Source organism: Struthio camelus, chromosome 17 (genome assembly GCF_040807025.1).
Source record: "Struthio camelus isolate bStrCam1 chromosome 17, bStrCam1.hap1, whole genome shotgun sequence".
Taxonomy (NCBI): Eukaryota; Metazoa; Chordata; class Aves; order Struthioniformes; family Struthionidae; genus Struthio; species Struthio camelus.
In genome coordinates, this window is record NC_090958.1 from 9810936 (window position 1) to 9829497 (window position 18562).

At 64.4% G+C, this 18562-nt stretch overlaps 1 protein-coding gene across 2 annotated transcripts; it reads left to right on the forward strand.

Moving 5' to 3' along the window:
- Positions 1 to 658: 658 nt before the first annotated feature.
- LOC104138924 (tRNA (32-2'-O)-methyltransferase regulator THADA-like) lies at positions 659 to 17374 on the forward strand. Of its 2 annotated transcripts, XM_068911148.1 has the most exons (31): positions 659 to 802; positions 933 to 1110; positions 1792 to 1878; positions 2164 to 2191; positions 2538 to 2686; positions 2904 to 3026; positions 3298 to 3418; positions 3701 to 3852; positions 4398 to 4482; positions 4825 to 4961; positions 5507 to 5704; positions 6311 to 7025; positions 7121 to 7273; positions 7374 to 7483; positions 7667 to 7827; positions 8103 to 8269; positions 8538 to 8723; positions 9367 to 9512; positions 10674 to 10814; positions 11049 to 11153; positions 11363 to 11563; positions 11869 to 12019; positions 12264 to 12483; positions 12629 to 12865; positions 12970 to 13192; positions 13507 to 13713; positions 14026 to 14264; positions 14512 to 14694; positions 15420 to 15686; positions 16188 to 16393; positions 16589 to 17374. In XM_068911148.1, exons 1-31 carry the CDS (start codon positions 699 to 701, stop codon positions 16870 to 16872), a joined length of 5664 nt encoding a protein of 1887 aa, XP_068767249.1. In that variant the 5' UTR covers positions 659 to 698; the 3' UTR covers positions 16873 to 17374. The 2 variants fall into 2 exon arrangements, with proteins under 2 accessions (XP_068767249.1, XP_068767248.1); XM_068911147.1 differs by lacking the exon at positions 16188 to 16393.
- The last annotated feature ends 1188 nt before the right edge of the window (positions 17375 to 18562 follow it).

Consider the following 18562-nt stretch of genomic DNA (forward strand, 5'->3'; position numbering starts at 1 on the left):
CCAGAGCCTCCTCCGGCGAGGAGGCGCGACGGGAGGAGACGGCTATTGCCGGCCGAAGCGCCAGAGCTGCTGCTCGCCTCTCGGCCTCGCGGCGAGCTCGGCCGCGCGCCCGCCGGCTGTCTCGGCTCCTCCGGGGTCCGCAGCGCGGAGCACCCGCCTGGGCGCCCTCCTCGGTCCTGGCGGAGGAGCCGCTCTCCCCGCTGACCCTGGGGGCAGCTCCAGCTGTTACTGCTTTTAACCCAGAAACGTCTAGGCAGGAGGAGTTAAACGGGACCAGCCTCGCTCTTCTGTCTGGCCCCCGGTGTTTCTGAAGCGGACACGACACGTGCCATCGGACGCAGGGCCCGGGCTGCGCCCAGCGGCGCTCAGGGCCGCGGGGACGGCGCGGGGCGCCAGGCTGGCGCCGCGCTCGGAGGCGGTCGGGGGGCAGGATGCACCCAGCGGGCGACCCCGACCCTCACGCCCTTGGGCAGCAACCGCCCCGACGGCAGCAGCCGGGCGCCGGCCAGCAAGGGGCCCGTGGCGGCGGCAGCGGCAGCGGCGGGGAGGCCGAGCGGAGCGGCCGGGCGGCCCGCCCGGCCCCCGGCAGCACTAGATGGGGCTGCTGAGTTTGCACAGAGCATTTCTGGACTCTATGATCGGTGTGCAGCCGCGGGGCCGGGCGCGCGGGGCCGTGCGGCGCTGCCCTGGGCCCGGCCATGGGGGCCGAGCAGGAGGCGCAGGCCTGCGCCGCCTTCTACGGGCCGGGCGGGCCTTGCCCAGCCGCCCTCTCCTGCGTGCAGAGCCTGCGGCGCTTCGCGGGGTAAGGCGGCCCGGTCGGCGGGGGGCCGCCGAGTCGCCCTCCCGCCCCGGCGCGGGCAAGGGGGGCGGCCCGGGGAGGGGGGGGCGAGCTGGCGCAGCCCCCCCAGCCCAACGCCCGTCGCCCGTCGCAGGAGCGCAGCCAAGAGGTGCAGGGACAGAAGCCTGGCGGAGGCGCTGCGGCTGTCGCGGGCGGCGAGCGAGGGGCTCGGGGCGCTGGGCGACGCGGCGGCACGGCCCCTGCTCCGCTGCGTCCTGGCCTTCCAGGCGGAGGCGACCGGCAGCTCCAGCTCCTTCCAGAAACTCGAGCAGGTTTGTCATGCAACTGGCTGCCGCTGGGCTGGGGGAGGAAGACGCTGGGCTGGGGGACGACGCTGGGCTGGGGGAGGAAGATGCTGGGCTGGGAGAAGAAGATGGTGGGCTCGGGGAGGACGACGCTGGGCTGGGGGAGGAAGACGCTGGGCTGGGAGAAGAAGATGGTGGGCTTGGGGAGGACGACGCTGGGCTGGGGGAGGAAGATGCTGGGCTGGGGGAGGAAGACGCTGTACTGGGGGAGGAAGACGCTGGGCTGGGGGAGGACGACGCTGGACTCGGGGAGGAAGACGATGGGCTGGGATTTCAGGGCAGGCAAAAGGGGCCGAGACTGCTGTCAGCACTCAGCCTGCCCAAGGGCTGAGCTGCAGCAGGAAACGTGGCGATGGAGCCCAACTTTGGGGCTAAACTAACGGCCGGGGTTAGTTTTAAGAAATCCCTCGGGTGCGGGCTGCCTGATGTCACAGCCGGCAGCCCTCTGGCTTTTCCGGTGCGTTCCTGCTCCTTCTTCGTTCTCGCAAGCGTGTCGGCATTAAGCGACGCTCCGCCTGCCGCTGGCGCGGTCGTGGGGCTGGAGGCGCGCGGACGGACGGCGCGCGGGAACGTCGCAGCGCCGCGGTTGGCGTCTCTCGGCAGGTCTGGAGCGAGTGGCCCACCCGCGCGGTTTGTCTCCCCCGGCAGATCGTCACCACGCTGGCGGCGGGGCGGGAGGCGCTGCTCTCCCGGGAGGTGGCTGCGCTGCTGGATGGCCTGGCGGCCCGCGCGGAGGTGAGAGCCGCTGATTATGGGAGCGGCGGGTTTGGGCTGGCGGCTGCAGCGTTAGCCCTCGGCGGGAGCGAGGCAGCAGCGCGGGGAGGGACGCCGGCACGCCGCGGGGTTCGGGTGCAGCGCCAGCCCCGCTGCCGGCCGGTCTCCTCTGGCCGGGGAGCTGGGAGCCGCGGCAGGAGCGGCGCTCGGACGCCGTTCTCCCCTAAACACGGGCATCCCGCACGGTGTGTCCCCGCTGCTGGCGTCGTGCCGAGCGTTAAGGGCGTCTGTCCTTCTGCCTCGCAGGTGCTGTCTCCAGAGGACCTTCAGTCAGGTCAGTCTGTCCTGCTCCCGCGGGAGCGTCTCCCGGCCCCGCGGCGCAGCCCCTGCCGCCATGCGCAGGGACGTGCCCGCCGGGGCCGAGTCCTCTGCACTCGCGGGAGGGAGGGCAGGGTCCGCTGGAGGGCTGCGGCGGTCCCCGACACAGCGCCCGCTAGCGCTGCCCGCTCACCTGGGGTGGCTGGAAACCAGACAAGCAAAAGCAGCGCCCCGAGTCCCAGCCCCATCGTCACCCCAGTTAATGGCAGCGCGGCCCTTTCTTTAGGCCGGAGCAGGGTGGTCTGCGGGTGCTGTGCCGGGCGGGAGAGGGGCAGGGAACGAGGCTCTCCCCTTGCCCGCAGTGTGCATGTTCATGGAGGAGAGCAGCCTGGGCCGGCTCCACTGGAGGCAGAACGTGGCCCCGCTGCTGCAGCGCCTGGCCGCGACCTTGGGCTGGGTGCTGCAGAGCCCGCCGGCCAGGGCCGGCCACTGGGGCTACGCGGCCGTCAAGGTAAGAGCCGTGTCTGAGGGCGGGGAGGATCCGTCCCCTGCAAGGACAGGGACCTGCTGGGACCCCCTGCCCATGGGCAGGGACAGCCTGAGGGGATCCAGCATATGACCTGCTTCAAACGGCTGTCCCGTCCCCGGGGAGCCCTCGAGGAGCAACCGGGGGTTTCTTCGGAGGTGAAGGTTGCTTAAAGCCATCCCTGTGGTCCCCTCTGCCCCAGGCCTGCCTCCAGCTCTTCCAGGCGCTGCCGAAGGACGTGGCCCCCCTGGTGTGGAGCGAGGCAGAGAGGAGTGAGACGCTGCAGAGCGTTTTGGGACTGCTGCTGCAGGTCGTCATGGGGAAGGTGCGTACGACCCCAGCGGCCCCCTGCCCGGAGCCCATGGCACCGCGGGGCAGCGCTCGCCTGGCCTGGGGAGCAGAGCATCACTGTCCTCCCCAAAACACCACTGGTGACATCCCAGTTCCCCCAGGAGGTCACTACAGAAACAGCCTGAACGTCCTGAGGGACCTTGCCTCTGTGTGTTACATGTGCATGGAGAGAAGGAGGGTTTAAATGGAGTTTTGTTTCTTAAATGGCATTTTCAGCTGTGCCTTCACCTCCCCTGTGTGTCCAGGCCCCGAACAAGGACACGCGCCTGCTGGCGGGCACTGCGCTGAGCATGCTGGTGAACACGGCCCCGCAGCCTGAGTGCGGGGCCAGCGCCGCACAGGCTCTATTCCAGCTCGCCGACCAAGGTTCGCACTCGTTCCTGAGCTGGGAACAGCCTCTTACCCAGGGGACATCGAGGCTAGGCATGTTTGGGTGTGAGGGGACAGAGGCTGATGCAACTCACCAGGAGTCCAAACCAGATTGCACAGTAGTGTCCTGCTCTCTGAGCCCCAGAGACCCTACTGCCACCAGCCTTCTCTGGCGGTAGCTCTGGGATTAGCCAGACAAGCAAGGGGAGTTTGCTCTTGGAGAAGTATTTGGGCTTGGCGCAAGTCCTTCTCCCAGCTAACACAGCCATTTCCACCTAGGTGTGGGGGAGCTGAAGTTTGGGGAGCTGACGATGGAGGCCATTTCTGTCTTGGAGCCAGACGGGCTGGAGAGGCTGGTGCTGACCAGAGGTTTGCTGACCTGCTGCAAGACGGACATCCTCAGCTGCCAGCTGGAGAGCTCCACCCACCAGGTAGGAGTGCTCAGGCTCAACAGCCAGAGATTTTGAGAGCCTTTTGTGGGAGGTGTCGCTTTGGAAACCACCAGTGAGGGTTTTAGATACCAGCAGGTAAGACCTCTGCCCGTGTAGGCAGGCTGCACCGGCTGGAGGCGTCCCACAGAGCGCGCTGCCTTCTCTGCGCATGATGCGCTAGGCAGGAGCGTGCTTTCTGCTAGAGACACCTGAGCAGTGATTTCCCTCTCCTGAGGGGCTGAGAAGTCAGGCAGGGCCGAAAGCAGCCCTATGCAAGCAAAGCAGCAGCCACGGTGTTAGCCCCCAGCTAGTACAGCATAAACCCCCGGGCTGCCCCTGGACACAGAGCAGCCTCCAGCTCTGCTGAGTAGCAGCATCTCCTAGACTTAAGAGTCGAGGACTTTCAGACAGGAAGATCAAGGTAGCTATAAGCTGCTGTAGCAGCAGAGAAACACAAAGTGGCCTCCTCTCCTGTCTCGTGGAGTGGTTTTCTTGCCCTGGATGCCCCTATCTGCCTGCTCCCTAACACGGCCGTGTTCCCACAGGCTTGCCTGCTGCTGGACGTGCTCTTTCCCACTGTGTGCGCCCTTAGCAAAGAGCAGAAGGACTGCCACTACTACTGCTTCCAAGGTAAGAGACTACAACCCCATTACAGCAGAGCAGGGGAGTTTAGAGGATTCACTGTCCTTGTGATGCACTACAGCAGCCACCATGGAGCTGCCAGAGCATTTGATCTTCTCTGGGGGAAAATTCACTTCTGACTCTAGATAACTGGTTGGAAACTGCTGTTAATATCTACTTCAGCCCATTTAATCCTAACTCACACGTACTTCTGTATATCTGCATGGGCTGATGAAGAAACTGGCCGCTTTGTGCCTAGGTTCCCCGAGTCCCCCAAACGACCCACACTGGGCCGTGCTCCACGTGAGGCTCTTGGGCTCACCGCTGCATTAGGCCACTCTCTGCTTTCAGTTTTCTCCCTGTGGCTGCAACGCCTCCAGGAGAGCCTGCCTGAGATCTGGCGCCTGAAGGGGAGCCGCATCCTGGCTGAGGACTCAGATCTCCTCAGCCAGCTCACCCAGCTGGTGTGGAACAACGCTGAGACCCCGGTAAGGCCAGGTAGAGCCAAAACCCAGTGCCACTGCAACCAGAAACAACCTTTTCTCTGCCCAGCTCAGCCTCCGTTCCTGCTACAGGTTGTGCATTGCACACCTGGCCTGTTTTTGCTCCATCTGTCCCCTGGCCAAGCACAGCACTCTTGTTGGGTCCTCCTGGAGCTGCAGGCAGGAGGGAGAGCTGTGCCCCCCTTGCCAGCAGGCTGGCTGTGGCTGCCTTGGGCTTACAGGGGAGGGGCACCTGCACTGCTGAGGACTAAGCACTCATCACACATGGCCTCTGCAGGGCTGGATTGCAGTTCTTTGACCTCCCCACACAGCAGCTGGTGGTACAGTCCCAGCTGACTGAAGGCCACGCATGGTCACACCCTGGCTCTTCTCCCACCATCCCCGCTGGTGGATGAAGTGATGCCCAGCTCCTTAACCTGTGGCTACCCAGTGAAAACACTGGTCACCACAGAACGGCAAAGGAGTTTTTCTATAAGCAGAAGGGGGAACCACCTCTAACCTCTCTCGGTTGCTGTCCTTCCCCCTGCCAGGTGGAAGGGGTGTCCGAGTTTATCCACAACTCCTTTCGGCTGCTCCTGGAGATGTACTGTCTGGAGTGCAGGCACTTCGAAGACCAGGAGAGGCCTCTCTACAGGCAGATGCTGCAGAGGGTTATTTCAATGCCGTGGCAAATCAAAGCCAGATACGTGCCTCTGTGTGCCATCGTCCCCTACGTGGGCAGTCAGAAGGTAGGGAAGCCCGGGCAGGAGGAGGAGAGGCAGTTTGGGCCAGCAGAAGGAGTTGGCCGAGCCGGGGAGGGCTGACACACGTGCGCTGCTAATGGGGTGACACAGCATCTGGCAGCTCAAGCCACAGGGTGGGACACGAGCTGGAGGCACCACAGCATGTACCGCTGATACGTTTAGGGACAAGGCCCGTTAGCTCTCAGCTGCATCCCCAGGACTGCGGGATCCCCTCTCCCTGCTGGCGACCTCTGGCAAGCCTGCATACACCAGCTCGGTGCTCCCGGGAACATTTTTCCGGGCTTCGACATGAAAAAAATTATGTGGCCCCAGGCAGGGACCCAGGGGATATTGTCAGATGTGTCCTGGGGGATTGCCAGCTGGGAGCAGAGCTCTCTGTCACTTGATGCCCCCAAAATCTGGCCAGAGCTGGCTGAAAGCAGTGGCTCTTGGGGTACCAGCAGTTGCCGGGGCACAGCCAGAAAGTGCTGTCTGTGCCGAGACATGTCCTGCCCCATATGCAGCCTTTACTCCAGTGGTGAGACGAGGGGACAATGCATGCCAGCCACCCATCAAGTGTCCGTTACAGCCATCATTTGGCTTTTCTCCTAGGTCCTGGACGCCTACCAGGACCTGCCGCAGCACCTCCTGAGCTGCCTTGCCACCAACCACCTGTGTCCGGCTGCCACCGAGGTGTACAAGGCGCTGGTGCAGCAGCAGCGCGCCGAGTGGCTGGCGGGGCGGCAGGGCCCCGAGGAGGCTCTGGCCAAGCGGTGGGCGCTGCACTGGCTGCCTCTGCTCTCAAAGGCCCTCCGCTCCCCCGTGCCCATCCTGCAGAGCAATGCTGCCAACCACCTCCTGCCCTGGACCCTGCGCCTCTTCCCGGCCTCCTACGTGCCACTGGCCACCCAGTTTGGCGGCTGGGACGCGGCCGCGCTCCGGGCATGGGTGGCGCTGCTCAAAGCGCAAAAGAGCATCACGGGGACGCTGGCGGTGGAGGAAGAGACGCGGGAGCGACTGTCGCGCTGCCTGCACGCCGGCGAGGAGGGCGTGCGCCTGGCAGCGCTGGGGCTCCTCTGCTGCAGCCCCAGCACCAGCCGGGCCCTCTCGGGCGCCGAGGTCCGTCTGCTGCAGGAGTTCCTGCCCCTCAACCTCAACAGCGACTCCTCGGCGTTTCGGCAGCTGCTGCAGGCGGCGGTGAAGAAGGCGCTGGTCCGGCTGCGGGACAGCTCGCTGGCCCAGCTGCGAGGGAGGGCACCGAGGGGTGCTGAGCCGGGCGATGGAGCCGAGCTGGGCGACGGAGCCGAGCTGCTCACCCAGGCAGTTGGTGAGGCAGCTGCCCTGGCACCTCCACTGCCAGCGGTGGCTTTGAACGCACATGCCAGCTCCGTAACGCGGTCCTCCTGCACTCCCTCCCCGCAGGCTTCGTGGAGTGGCTGCTGCAGCTCAGCGTCTCCTCGCTCTCTCCGGGCTCCAACTACCAGAGGAAGAAGACGGCTCTGCTCCTCCTGGCTGCAGTCTTGGAGACCTGCACGGACACCTGGAGCCCCGAGCGGAAGAAGGGGCAGCCTCCGCGTGAGTAGGAGCCACGAGCCCAGCACATCACCCCTTGGCTACTTTCCGTTTGCACCTTGCTCAAGGCCAGACCTCGGCCACCGCCTCCGTGTCCCCGCAGAGACCATGGCTGCGCTGCTGAGCTACGCCAGGCACCGAGGCTGCTGGGACTTCTTCTCGCAGCCCAATCTGTTGGCGCTGCTGAGCTGCTTACAGGACAGCACAAATGAGGTGAGCATCCCGCGGGCCCATCGCGTCCCCGTCCCATAGCCCCAGCTGGACAGGGGTGGCCGGAGGCGGTGAGAGGCCACCCGGGAGAGCAGCTAGAGCATCTCCCCGACAGCCGTGCTCACACCTCCTGTGTCTGCCTCTGCTCGAGCTAACACTCCCCGTTATGCTGCGCTGTCTCGACAGATCAGGGATTTGGCCTCGGAACTGCTCGTCCGCTACTTCCCAGCGCCGTTGCCTGAGCCCGTGGCCCTGGCTCTGTTCCAGCTCGCCCAAGAAGCCCTGAGCAGCCCCCGAGTGCAGGAGGCTGAAGCTGGAGCCGTGCTGATGAAGACAATCCTGCAGAAGTATGACCTTGCAGCCCCCGCTCCCTGGGGCACGGCAGTCCTCAAGCCCCAGGAGGGGGTCAGCAGTGCTGGTCCCTTACTTTAACACCTCTGGGCTGACTGCAGCCACGGTGGTTTGGGTTTGAAATAGCCTTTTAGCAATGTTGGCCGGTGGTAGCATTGGATAAGGTTGGGGTGCAGGCCCCAAGCTGTGGGAGGAAGGCTCGTCCCAGCACACATCAAGCAGAAAACTCCCTTGTGCTTGCAGCAAGGTCAGTGTTTGCCTCTTCCTCCAGGTCGGACAGCAGCACCGTGAGGAGCCTGCCCCTGGAGGCCGGAGCAGCCCCGACGCTGCAGCCCCGAGGGCTGTGCTTCGCTCAGCACCTTCTCCACGTGCTGCAGGCCCAGTACGCTGCGGCGCGCCAGGACTTGCTGCAGGCAGCAGCCACTAAGCCGATGCACGGTACGTCCCCAGCCTTGCAGAGGGAGCAAGTGATTCCCACAGCAAGTCTCTCCTTCCCATGGTTTTGGAGCAGACAGGTATCGTACAGGCAGACCTGAGGCTACAAGTCCATGCCGACGCTGTCACCCTGCCTCAGTTTCCCTGTACGGTTTTTGGCTGCCCACCAGCCTGCCCTTGATCTAAGGACCCTCCTTCCCCCGCTTCCCACGGGGGACCCTTCTGGGGTCGCTCCCACTGCCGCTGTAACCGGAGTGCGGTGTCTGCCCAGGAGCGATCGCAGCCCTGCGGAGGTGCCTGCTGCAGGTGCCGGAGGTGGCCGCCTCCATGCGGGCGGCAGAGTGGGCGCAGAGCTGGCAGGAGCTCCTTACCAGCCTTGTGGCCACGGCGAGGGACATCACCTCCTTCCTCCTGGGTGCCCTGCAGAGCCAGCAGGGCCCCGGCACCGACCAACAAGGTGAGCACGTCCCTGAAAGGGAGCCGCAGCCAGCCTTGGGAACCCCTCATACCTGCGTCACAGAGGTCCTCGACCCAGCCGTGAGCTAGAGAGAGGCTCTGCCCATTGCTGCTGCCCCAGCAGACCCCCTGGTCTGGCCCTCGCTTTGGGCTGGCTCCCTCAGCAGCAGGGGACCACAGAGGGACACAGTGGGGAGGGCTGGCCCGGGGACAGAGCGGGATGCCCAGGAGCAGGAGCCAAGGGAGCCAGGCAGCTAGCAGCCATTTTCAGGTGCCTTTCTCAACTACCTGAGAACAGAAGTAGAGGTAGAAACAATTGCCTTTAAAAAGGAGCAAGACGCTTGCAAAAAAATCAAAGTAACTGGAAGAGCAGGGGCTGGAGGTGTCCTTACAGCAACAGTTTGGGAAGGGCAGGGGTGAGCAACGTGACCACTGTTCTCCTGTGGGCCACGTGGTGAGGGGGGAAACCTCTGCCACGCATGTGCACTCTGCACAGGTCATGGCAGGCCTTGTCCCCAGCCCCCTGTGCTGCCACGTCCCCCTCCCTGGGCCCGCGCTCCCCGCGGGCTCTGCCCGGCCCAGCTCAGCAGCACCTGCCTGGCTGCAGCCTCACACCCCTCGGACTGGGTTTCTGTCTTTTGCAGCCACTGCCCCATCATTTGCGGACATGGGGAACGCAATCGGCTCCCTCATCATGCTGGGGAAAGGCCAAGGGCAGCAGGAGGACGACTCAGTCCTGCTGTCAGAGGAGCACAGCCTGATCCTGACCTGCTGCTGGGTGTCGGTGAAGGTACGAGCGTGCCCAGGGCACCAGGAGGAGGCACGTGCCCCGGCCAGCAGAGAGGGGCAGCCCAGCGCGCCCCCAGCTGTCCCCTTGGGGCATTCCCCAACCCTGCTCCCTGTGACGAGCACGGGGGATCCCCATCCCATACCTTGGGGTTGCCTACAGGCATCTCCAGCATCCTTTCCCCTCCACAGGGGGGTACAACAGCCCCCTCACCTCCATCACCTCTCCCCAGAGGATCCTGCCTCCCGCTCTCCCCTTACGTAGCGCAGCTGGTTCCCTGGGCGCCGATAGAGCCCAGCTGTGTCGTGGCTGGGCTCCCCCGCTGCCTGCAGCCCGCGGCCCCGCCGGCTCCTCTCCGCCACTGCAGCGCACAGCTGCCTGATAGCGTGTCGTGCCGCAGAGCTTCTGTGCGTGCTCTTGGGCATCGCCGCCGCCTCGGGCTGCGACCTCCAATAGCGCTGCAAACTGAGCCTCTTTGCTCCGAGGCAACGGCAGCATTCACTGTGCTTCCCAGCCATGTGGGGCAGGACGGAAATTTGGGGCAGCCCTGCTGCCGTCAGCACAGCCTTGTCGCTTGAGATCATTTGAGCCCCTGGAGCAGCAAAGCCCGGGGCTGAGAGGCTGCGGTGGCTTGCTGAGAGCTGCGGGGGCCAGGCTGGGCTGAGGAGGTCATTTGGGAAGGTCGGAAAGGGTCTGGTGTCCCCCTGAGCATCATGTGGCTGCAACTGAGCGCGAGTCCGAGCCGCGTCCGAGAGCAAGCGATGACCACGCAGGCTGGCCCTCCTTGCTGCAACAGGACTCTGCTTCTGCCGCCACGGCTGCAAATGCCCCCGACTTCTCAGGGACTGCAAATATCAGCGGTCAATCCGCAAGGTCAGACACAAGGACCAGTCCTTGGCCCCTTGCAAGGCAGCTTTCACCAAGGTCACCCTGCACAGAGCAGGGCTGCAAGGATAAATCGTCCATCTGTTGCACACGGGCAGGAAGGCCAAATGGTGGCAGCTTCAGTGGCTGGTGTCCCATCGGGTCCCATCGGGTCTGCTGCCAGGGAGCCCATCATGCGCCAAATCGAGCGTGCCGCGTGCCTCCAGCATGCACAGCCTGGGGCCAGGGGGATCGTCCCAGCGGCACCGGCTTTTCCCCCAACCTTTGGCTTTCTCTCAGGAAATAGGGCTGCTCTTGGGAGGCCTGGTGGAGCTGCTGCTGTCCCCGGCACCCGCCGGGCCCGGGCCCCTGCTGCCGCTCGCCAGCCTGCAGACGGCAGCCAAGGTCTTCCAGGAAATCCTGCTGCGGTGCCGGCACTGGGTAAGGGCGCATCCTGCCTGGGGGGAGGCTCAGCCCTGCTCCAGCCCCTCTGATCTGCCGAGAGCAGCGGGGCAGGTCGGCACGAGGCACGGCCCAAAGCGCCTGTCTGAGCTCCCGAGCCCGGTCTCCTTCCCCCCGCCGTTACATCTCCTTGCCCTCTGTCCCCTGTGCCCTGAGAGCCTTTCCGCAGGGCTGGGGGGGCTGGCGGCAGCCCTGAGCACGGCTCCGTCCTAGGGCGCCGTGGAGGGCTGCAGCATGGGCTTCACCAAGTTTTGCGCTGCTTTGCTGAACCACCCCGACACGGAGCTGCAGGCGATCCCGCAGACCATGCTGGCGCAGGTATCGCTCTAGTCCTTCCCCCAGCTCTCCTCCTGCCCCGCGGAGCCCCCAGCGCTGCTCTGTGCCCCGCCGGCCCTGGTGCGAGCGCCAGCCGGGACGCTGAGGTTCAGCACCGGCGGCGAGGCGGCCGGTCCCCTCGCCCAGGGACAGCTGCAGGCTCTGAGGCCAGCAGGTTCCCAGCCGTCTCTCAGCCACATTTTGTTTCTCAGGGGCTAGAGGCGCTGAGCGGGCCCCGGAGCAGCTCGATAACGCGCCGCGCCGCCGGCTTCCCCATGCTCTTCCTGTGCATCGTCAGCGGGGAGGCCCCGGCCCAGGCCCGGCCGCTCCTGGCCCGCTGCGTCCAGACCCTGCTGGCCTTGGCCGCCACCGCCCTGCCGCGGGACTGGGACCAGACCCTCGACCTCCCGCAGGTGAGAGCGGCCGGCACCTGGCCCGCGGCTGCTCTGCCCCGGCCACCGAGCTCTTCCCCGCTGCAGCCGGTCCGGGGACAGGGTGAGCTGCACCTCGGCCAGCTGGGTACCCCAGCGCATGGAGTGGGGGCGGCGGGGTCACCCAAAAACTGCAGCTCCGGCAGCGCTGCCCGTCCTGGGAGCCCCAGAGCCGTGCGCGCCCGGCCTCTGCGCCTCCTCCCAGCAGCTTTGCTCTGCGTTTCCCCGTGAGCCCCCACGCTGCCCCGCGCGGCTGAGCCCGGCCGGTGCCATCCGTCCGCCCGCAGGTGTGCGCCCTGCACGTGCTGCAGACGCTGGTGCGCGGCGCCGGGCTGGGGAGCGCGCTGCTGCCGTATGCGACGCCCATGACGACGCTGGTGCTGCGGGGCCTCGGCTCCCCGAGCTGGGCCATGAGGAACGCCGCCATCCAGCTCTTCAGTGAGTAATGCCGCAGCCCTGTCCCGTCCCGTGCCCGCGCGCGCCCTCTCCTCCCTTCGCCTTCCCTCTCCAGCAACGGAGCCACAGAAAAGACAGCGACAAATCTTAGCAGAAATGGTGGCAGACATGGCGCTGGAGAGAGCAGGCGTGCTTGCAAAGCAAGGGGGCCGGCGCGGGGAGCGTGAGACTCGGCGCAGGACGAGCACCTCCCGGCCTGACGCCGCTCTCTGCCGTTGCCCTGCAGGTGCCCTCACGGCCCGGCTGCTGGGCCAGAAGCGGAGCCGTGCGGAGAGCCGCCCCGCGGACGGCGTGAGCCTGCAGGCCTTCCTCGGGCAGCACCCCGAGCTGGGCGCCGTGCTGCTGGGCGAGCTGGGGGCGGCCGGCGGGCCCCCGCTGCGCCCCACGCTCCACCCCGTCCTCACGCTCTTGGCCCAGCTCCAACCTGGCGCCGACGATCCTGGCAGGTAGCCGCCGGCGGCTGGGGAGGGGGCCCGGTGCCGGCGATGCTCTGGCCCGGCCCAGGGAGGCCGAGGGTGCTGCCGGAGTGGGGGGTTCGCCCCGCTTTGCCGTGCCGGAGGGCGGCTGGCACCTGACCCTCTCGTTCCGCAGCGCCTCCGCTCCCTTCCTTGGGCCGCTGCTGCAGCTCGCGGGAAGCCCCCTGTACGCTGTGCGAGCCATGGCCGCCAAGGCGCTGGTGCCCCTGGTCCCGCCGGCCCAGCGCCACCGCCTGCTGCTGCAGCTGGCCCAGCAGCTGCCCGAGGCCGGCCGGGTGTGCTCGCACAACGCCTTGCACGGGCGCCTGCTCCAGATGCGGGCCCTGCTGGCCCCCGCCGCGGGCGCCGACAAGTGAGTGGGCCCCCACGTCCCCTCCAACTACAAGACTCAGCCTGGCGGGCGAAAAGCTGCCCCGCCGCCGTGCCAAGCAGTGAGGAAAGGCGCTTCCTTGGCAGGGCGGCGGAGGCGCTGCGCCCCGTGGCTCGGCGGCTGGAGGCCCGGGCCTGGCTGCTCACCCCTGCGCAGCGCTGCCCGCTCGTCCGCGCTGCCTTCCTCCAGGTGCTCGCCCTCCTCGCCGCCTCCTGCAGCCCCGGCTTCGCAGCGCACCTCTGGGACACCCTCGCCGCGGAGCTGCAGGGCCTCGAGCCGGAGCGAAAGCCGAGCTCTGCCACGCTCCAGGTACTGCCCCTCGCGGGGGACACGGCGCCCGCAGGAGGGAGGAGCGGTGGCAGTGGGACGCGGCTCCCGTCTCTCCCAAGCCAAACTCACCCAGGGCTGCAAAAGTCTCCCCTGGTGGTATTCAAAGGGTGGCTAGCCTTTATCACCCTTGCTGAACAGTGGGAAAATCATAGCTGTCACTACGTACAGCTAGCACGGGGCGTGGGACGTGGGGTGCTGGGTCCAGCGTGGCCCATGCTCCGGAGCGCGTGTCCCACTAGAAACCCCTACCTGCGAGGCAGGACATTTGGAGAGCGGCCCTGCTTTTCTTCCAGGTGGGCTCTGCTGTCCTCCACCAAACCATCGTCCGTTTCCTGTGCAGCGAGGCCGCCCGGCTGGCGGACGAGGAGAGAATCGGCACCGTTTGCTTGCTCCTCCAGGAGCCCAATACCGACGTCCAGTTTGCCATCCTGAGCTGGGTGATCAAAGGGGAGGGAGGAGAGTGTGAGACCTTGGAGAAGGCTCTCCGGCTAACACTGCTGGTAAGACAAGGCCCAAAAGTCACGAAGTCAAACTGGAGGCTCATGGGCTGATGGGTCCTAATGCACAGCACTGGGTAGATGAGATGATACCTCTAGCTTTTTGCTACCTGGATGCTCATTAAAAAGCACAATATTCCCTAGTGCTCCTTTCCCCTGTTATCTCCCTCTGGGAGGATGCACCAGGTCTGGAGCATTCATCCAGTTTTGCTGGGGTTAACGTGCAGCATTTCTAACAGCTTTTCTGAAGGCTGGAAGGACCTCACATTCCTTGGGGAAATAACTAACTGTCTCTTCTTTCCCATTATTGACCAGGAGAACTTACAGTCAGTGCTGCAGGACAGAAGGAACAAAGAGTTCCTGAAATTATACCTTGAGGCTTTGATGCATCTTTACAGAAATCCCTCGTCTTGGTCCCAGGATGCTTCCTGTAAGCTCCAGGGTTCCTCATCAGCATGTGTGGAAATCCTGCTCCTCATGATGGAAACTGAGCACCCTGGCCCGGACCTCCTCTTCCAGGCCCTGTGTGCCGCTAGCCTGCTCCTCACCCTCGGGTGAGTCTGTGCTGCTTCCAGAGGTGGCTTGGCCTAATTATCTAAGGAGCTTTTCCTTAGTTCTCACTAGAAACAGATCTGGGCCCTTGCAGCATAACTTCTTTCCGCGGCCTATAAAACAGTCGCCTTTGCGCCTTGGTCCTGCGATCTCAGGGCAGTCAGTGGCGTTCTGCACCATCAGAGGTCCTGCAGGAGCTGACCTGAATTGACTGTCCCCTCTCCCGCTCTCCTTCCCTGGCCCCAACAGGTCTGGGGATGAAGCCCAGCCGCTGGTTGAGCGATGGTGCGCGATGCTGGAGAGGTGCAGCAAGTGCGTTTCTTCAGAGGTGCTGAGACTGGCGGCAGCGAGATCTCTCCAGCTGGCTGGCGTAGACGTGGTGCAGCGCTGCCGGGGAGCCGTCTGCCCCTCTCTCGTCCCAGTGGCCCTGCGGTAGGTGACTGAGTCTGCACATTCAAATGGCCCAGGCTCGCAGGAGCATCACTGACAGTGACCTTTCCAAGCAGTGCTTGCTCAGCAGACACCCCAGCCCCAGGGCACTGAAAGGTAATAGCTTGACCCTCTGAAAGGCTGTTTGCCCTTGGAAAAGTTCAAGGACAGTAGAGAATACCCCACCCACTTAAATATCGCAAACACCCAAAAGCTCGCATCCTGTAAAAGATTTGAGAGTGGCATTTTAATCAAAATAAATAGCAGAAAGGCTTTGGTGGATTTAAGATGTAAAAGATTTTGTTAACTTTCCAGCAAAGTTTCCAAAGTTTCCATTATAAAAACTCTCCCTGTTCTTTCGGCTGCGGTGCAGTCACCGTCTAACACATCATGATTAAGTCTGAAGTGATGGGTCTGTGCCTTAGCTGCAGATAACAACACCTTCGCTAAGGGCTAGCCAAAAGAGGTCAGTCTCTAGTGAGCAGTAAACGGCACTGCTGTCCTTCATGTTCCGTCGTGACTCTGCCCTTTCAGACCGCAAGCTTTCGGGCTGCGACTGTGCCTTTCACGAGAGTGTCATCCATGAGCCCCCACACATAATCATCAGTGAGGAGTTGCCTTACAGGGTGCCTCTTATTCTTCCTCACCGCTGTGCTGGGACAGGCTGGGAGCACGCTGGATGGCACTGTGTGCTGCCTGTAAAGTGGAATTTGCTTCCCTTCCTTCAGGCTGATAAATGTGGGCATCCGCCTGCTGCAAGATGAGGAGCAGGAAGTCCGGCATGAGGCCTCCAACTTTGCCAGCCTAGTGCGCCAGGTCCCAGAAAAGCAGGTCCAAGGCGGCTGCATCTTTGTGCAGGCCAACACAGGGCTCCTGGGCCTCCTGCAGCTCCTCCTGGAAAACTTTGGGGATCACCCGGAGACCTTTGGCTCATTGCTGCAGCACCTCCCCCTCCTGGATCTCAGGGGCATCTTGGAAGAGCTGGAGGCCAACAAGTAAGTTGCTGGACCTCTGAAATGGGTAAAAAGGAGGGCCACACACAGAGCACACTGATATTTAGTCCTCTCACCCATCAAACAGCAAGTGCCTGCTGGGATGCAGTGGATGCTTCAAAAGCATCTTTGTCCCCTCGAATCGAGGTCCACATTGCACTGGGCAAGCTCCCACTAACTGCCAGGCTCGTGCTGCCCTTGCAACTTCAAGGGATGAGGTGCAATAGGGAGTGCCATGATCTGTGTTCCCCAAATCCCAGGTCCTGCTCCAGCCTTTCTAGGCTGATCTCTAGGGCAGAGCTCTGGCTTTGCATCCTGGGAGCAACAGGGAAAGCTGCACAGGTGCAGGATTGACTCAGTGCAACAGGCAAAGCCACCCCCTTTTCAGAGTCAGGAAGAGGGGTCCCGGGGTGCCGCATGGCTGACCCCGGCCAACATGGGTCCCTGGCATTAGGCAGCATCAGATGGCCCGAGGCTCCATGTGTGGCTTGGCTTCCCTTCCAGAGCCAGCAGCCTGTATAAGGAGGATGAACCCAACGTTTTTGCAGAGCCAGCTGTCCTCTCGCAGCTGCTGCTCCCCTTTCTGCTGCAGCTCCTCGAGAAGGCGTCTGTCTCCAGCCCGCTCCACGAGTCGGCTCTCTGCTGGCTGGAGGCCGTAGGCCCCAGCATCCTACGTGACCTGCAGTACTGCAAATGCCGGTGGAGCCAAGGTACAGCAGGGCACTGCATCCCTTCCCCAGGGCCTGCCAGGGGCACGGGTCAGGTGGCAAATTGGTGGGGAGGAGCAGGGTGGCATGAAGCCCTCAAGATAGGAAACGTGGTCTCCTCGCCCCTCCAAGGCCACCTGTGCCAGGAGGAGGAAGCACCACTGCACTCATGCCTCTTCTTGCCTGCTCTCTCTGCAGAGGCCGCTGGACCCTGGTGGATGAAGGCCCTGGGTTGCGCCAAGCTGCACACAGCCGTGGCCGTGCTGCTGGCCAGGGCCAAGCTCCTGGCCCGTGCACTGGAAGTTGTGCATGGGAGCACCGCAACCGCCCCGCAGCTGGGCTGCAGTGCCCGCGAGCTGCAGCAGGAGCTCGCGCTGGTGCAGGCACTGCTGGCTCGCCATGGGCTGGCCCCCGGGCTGGCCCCCAGGCTGGCCTGGGGCGACGGGCTGAGGGAGCCAGGCCCTCTGTCCGGGGCTGCCTGACGGCGTTGCGCCGAGCCCCGCAGCCGAGGGGATGCTCTGCTCTCTGGCAGCCGGCCAGACCCACCGGCTCGGTACATAACTCAGGGAAACCCTGTTCGCCACACGGGAAACGGTCGCTTCATTCCTGTACCCAGGCATCGTCCCCAGCCCCGGTGCTCCGTGCCAGGGCAGCACGCGTACCTACCAGCCACGCGCTCCCTGCACCGCAGCGGCAGCTGGCCAGCCTCCGTTCTTCGGTTCATGCGGCTCTTTCGTAGCCCTCCCTCCTGATAAACACTGGTACAGGGATGCCCCAGCCTTGCGCCTGCTGGGCTCTTTGCAGACTTTGTGGTCTCCTGTGCTCTCGGCGGGGCTGGACACGCGCCCTGCGAGCCCCTGAACCCCCTTGTTCTGCTGACCTTTCGCCACCCTTTTTTAACCATGATTTTAGGCCATTTCGTGAGGCCAGTGAACATGCTGGGGCCAGCCTGGGTTTTTACCACAAATAAAGAGGCCGAGAACATGCCGAGCGTTGAAGCCTTTTACTTTCCCGGTTCAGGAGGGAGGTTAGGGGCTGGCAAGGCTCCCGCAGGCGGTGCTGGGCAGGAGCCGCGAGCCTGCAGCCTGCCCCTGGGGAGCAGGAGGCTGGGGGCGACCCAACAGCAGCCTGCAGCTCCCGGCAGGGTTTAACATAGCAAAGCTTGGAGCCACCCCAACAGCCAGGGCAGCCAGGCTGCACCCAGGATTTGCCCTCCCACCTTGGGGTGTCGGGAAAGTCCTACAGCCGCACAACAAGGCCAGGGCACCCAGGCTGCACCTACTGCTCACTCTCGCCTTGGGGTGCCGGGAAGGACGCGGGGCCGCCCCACAGAGCCAGGGCATCCACACCGCACCCACGATTTGCCCTCCCACCCCGGCGTGCTGGGAAGGAGCTGGAGCCACCCCAGATAGCCAGGGCACCCAGGCTGCACCCAGGAGTTATCCTTGCACCTTGGGGTGCTGGGAAGGTCCTGAAGCCATTGCATGGGGCTGGGGTGCCCACACTGCACCCACTGCTCACCTTTCCGCCTTGGGGAGCTGCCCCAACAGCCAGGGCACCCATACCGCACCCATGATTTGCCCTCCCATCCCACGGTGCCAGGAAGGACCTGGAGCCTTCACTGTGCCCTGGCCCCACTGCCGCTGCTGCTCCATCCTGGCGTGGGACAGGATGCGGCCACATCTGCTTCCCGCAGCGACCCGCCCAGTGCCGCTGCACAGCGAGGTGAGCCGGGCCAGGGGCTGGACCAGGAGCTGGACTGGAGCCGGGCCCTGCCAGTGCCCCCCGCCTGCCCCACTCCGCCCAGCCATGCCACCCCCCAGCTATGGCACTGCGCTCCGGCCCCGGCCCCACAAGCCGTGGCATGGTCTGTCCATGCCCTGCTCCATCCATGGTGTGCTGCATCTGTGGTTTGCTCCATCCGTGGCACGGTCCATTCATGGTGCAGTCTGTCCATGCCCTGCTTCATCCGTGGTGTGCTCCATCTGTGGCACGGTCCATCCATGGTGCAGTCTGTCCACAGTGCAATCTGTCCATGCCCTGCTCCACCCGTGCCCTGCTCCATCCGTGCCCTGCTCCATCCGTGCCCTGCTCCATCTGTGCCCTGCTCCATCCATGGCACAGTCTGTCCATGCTCTGCTCCATTCATGGTGTGGTCCATGCATGCAGTGC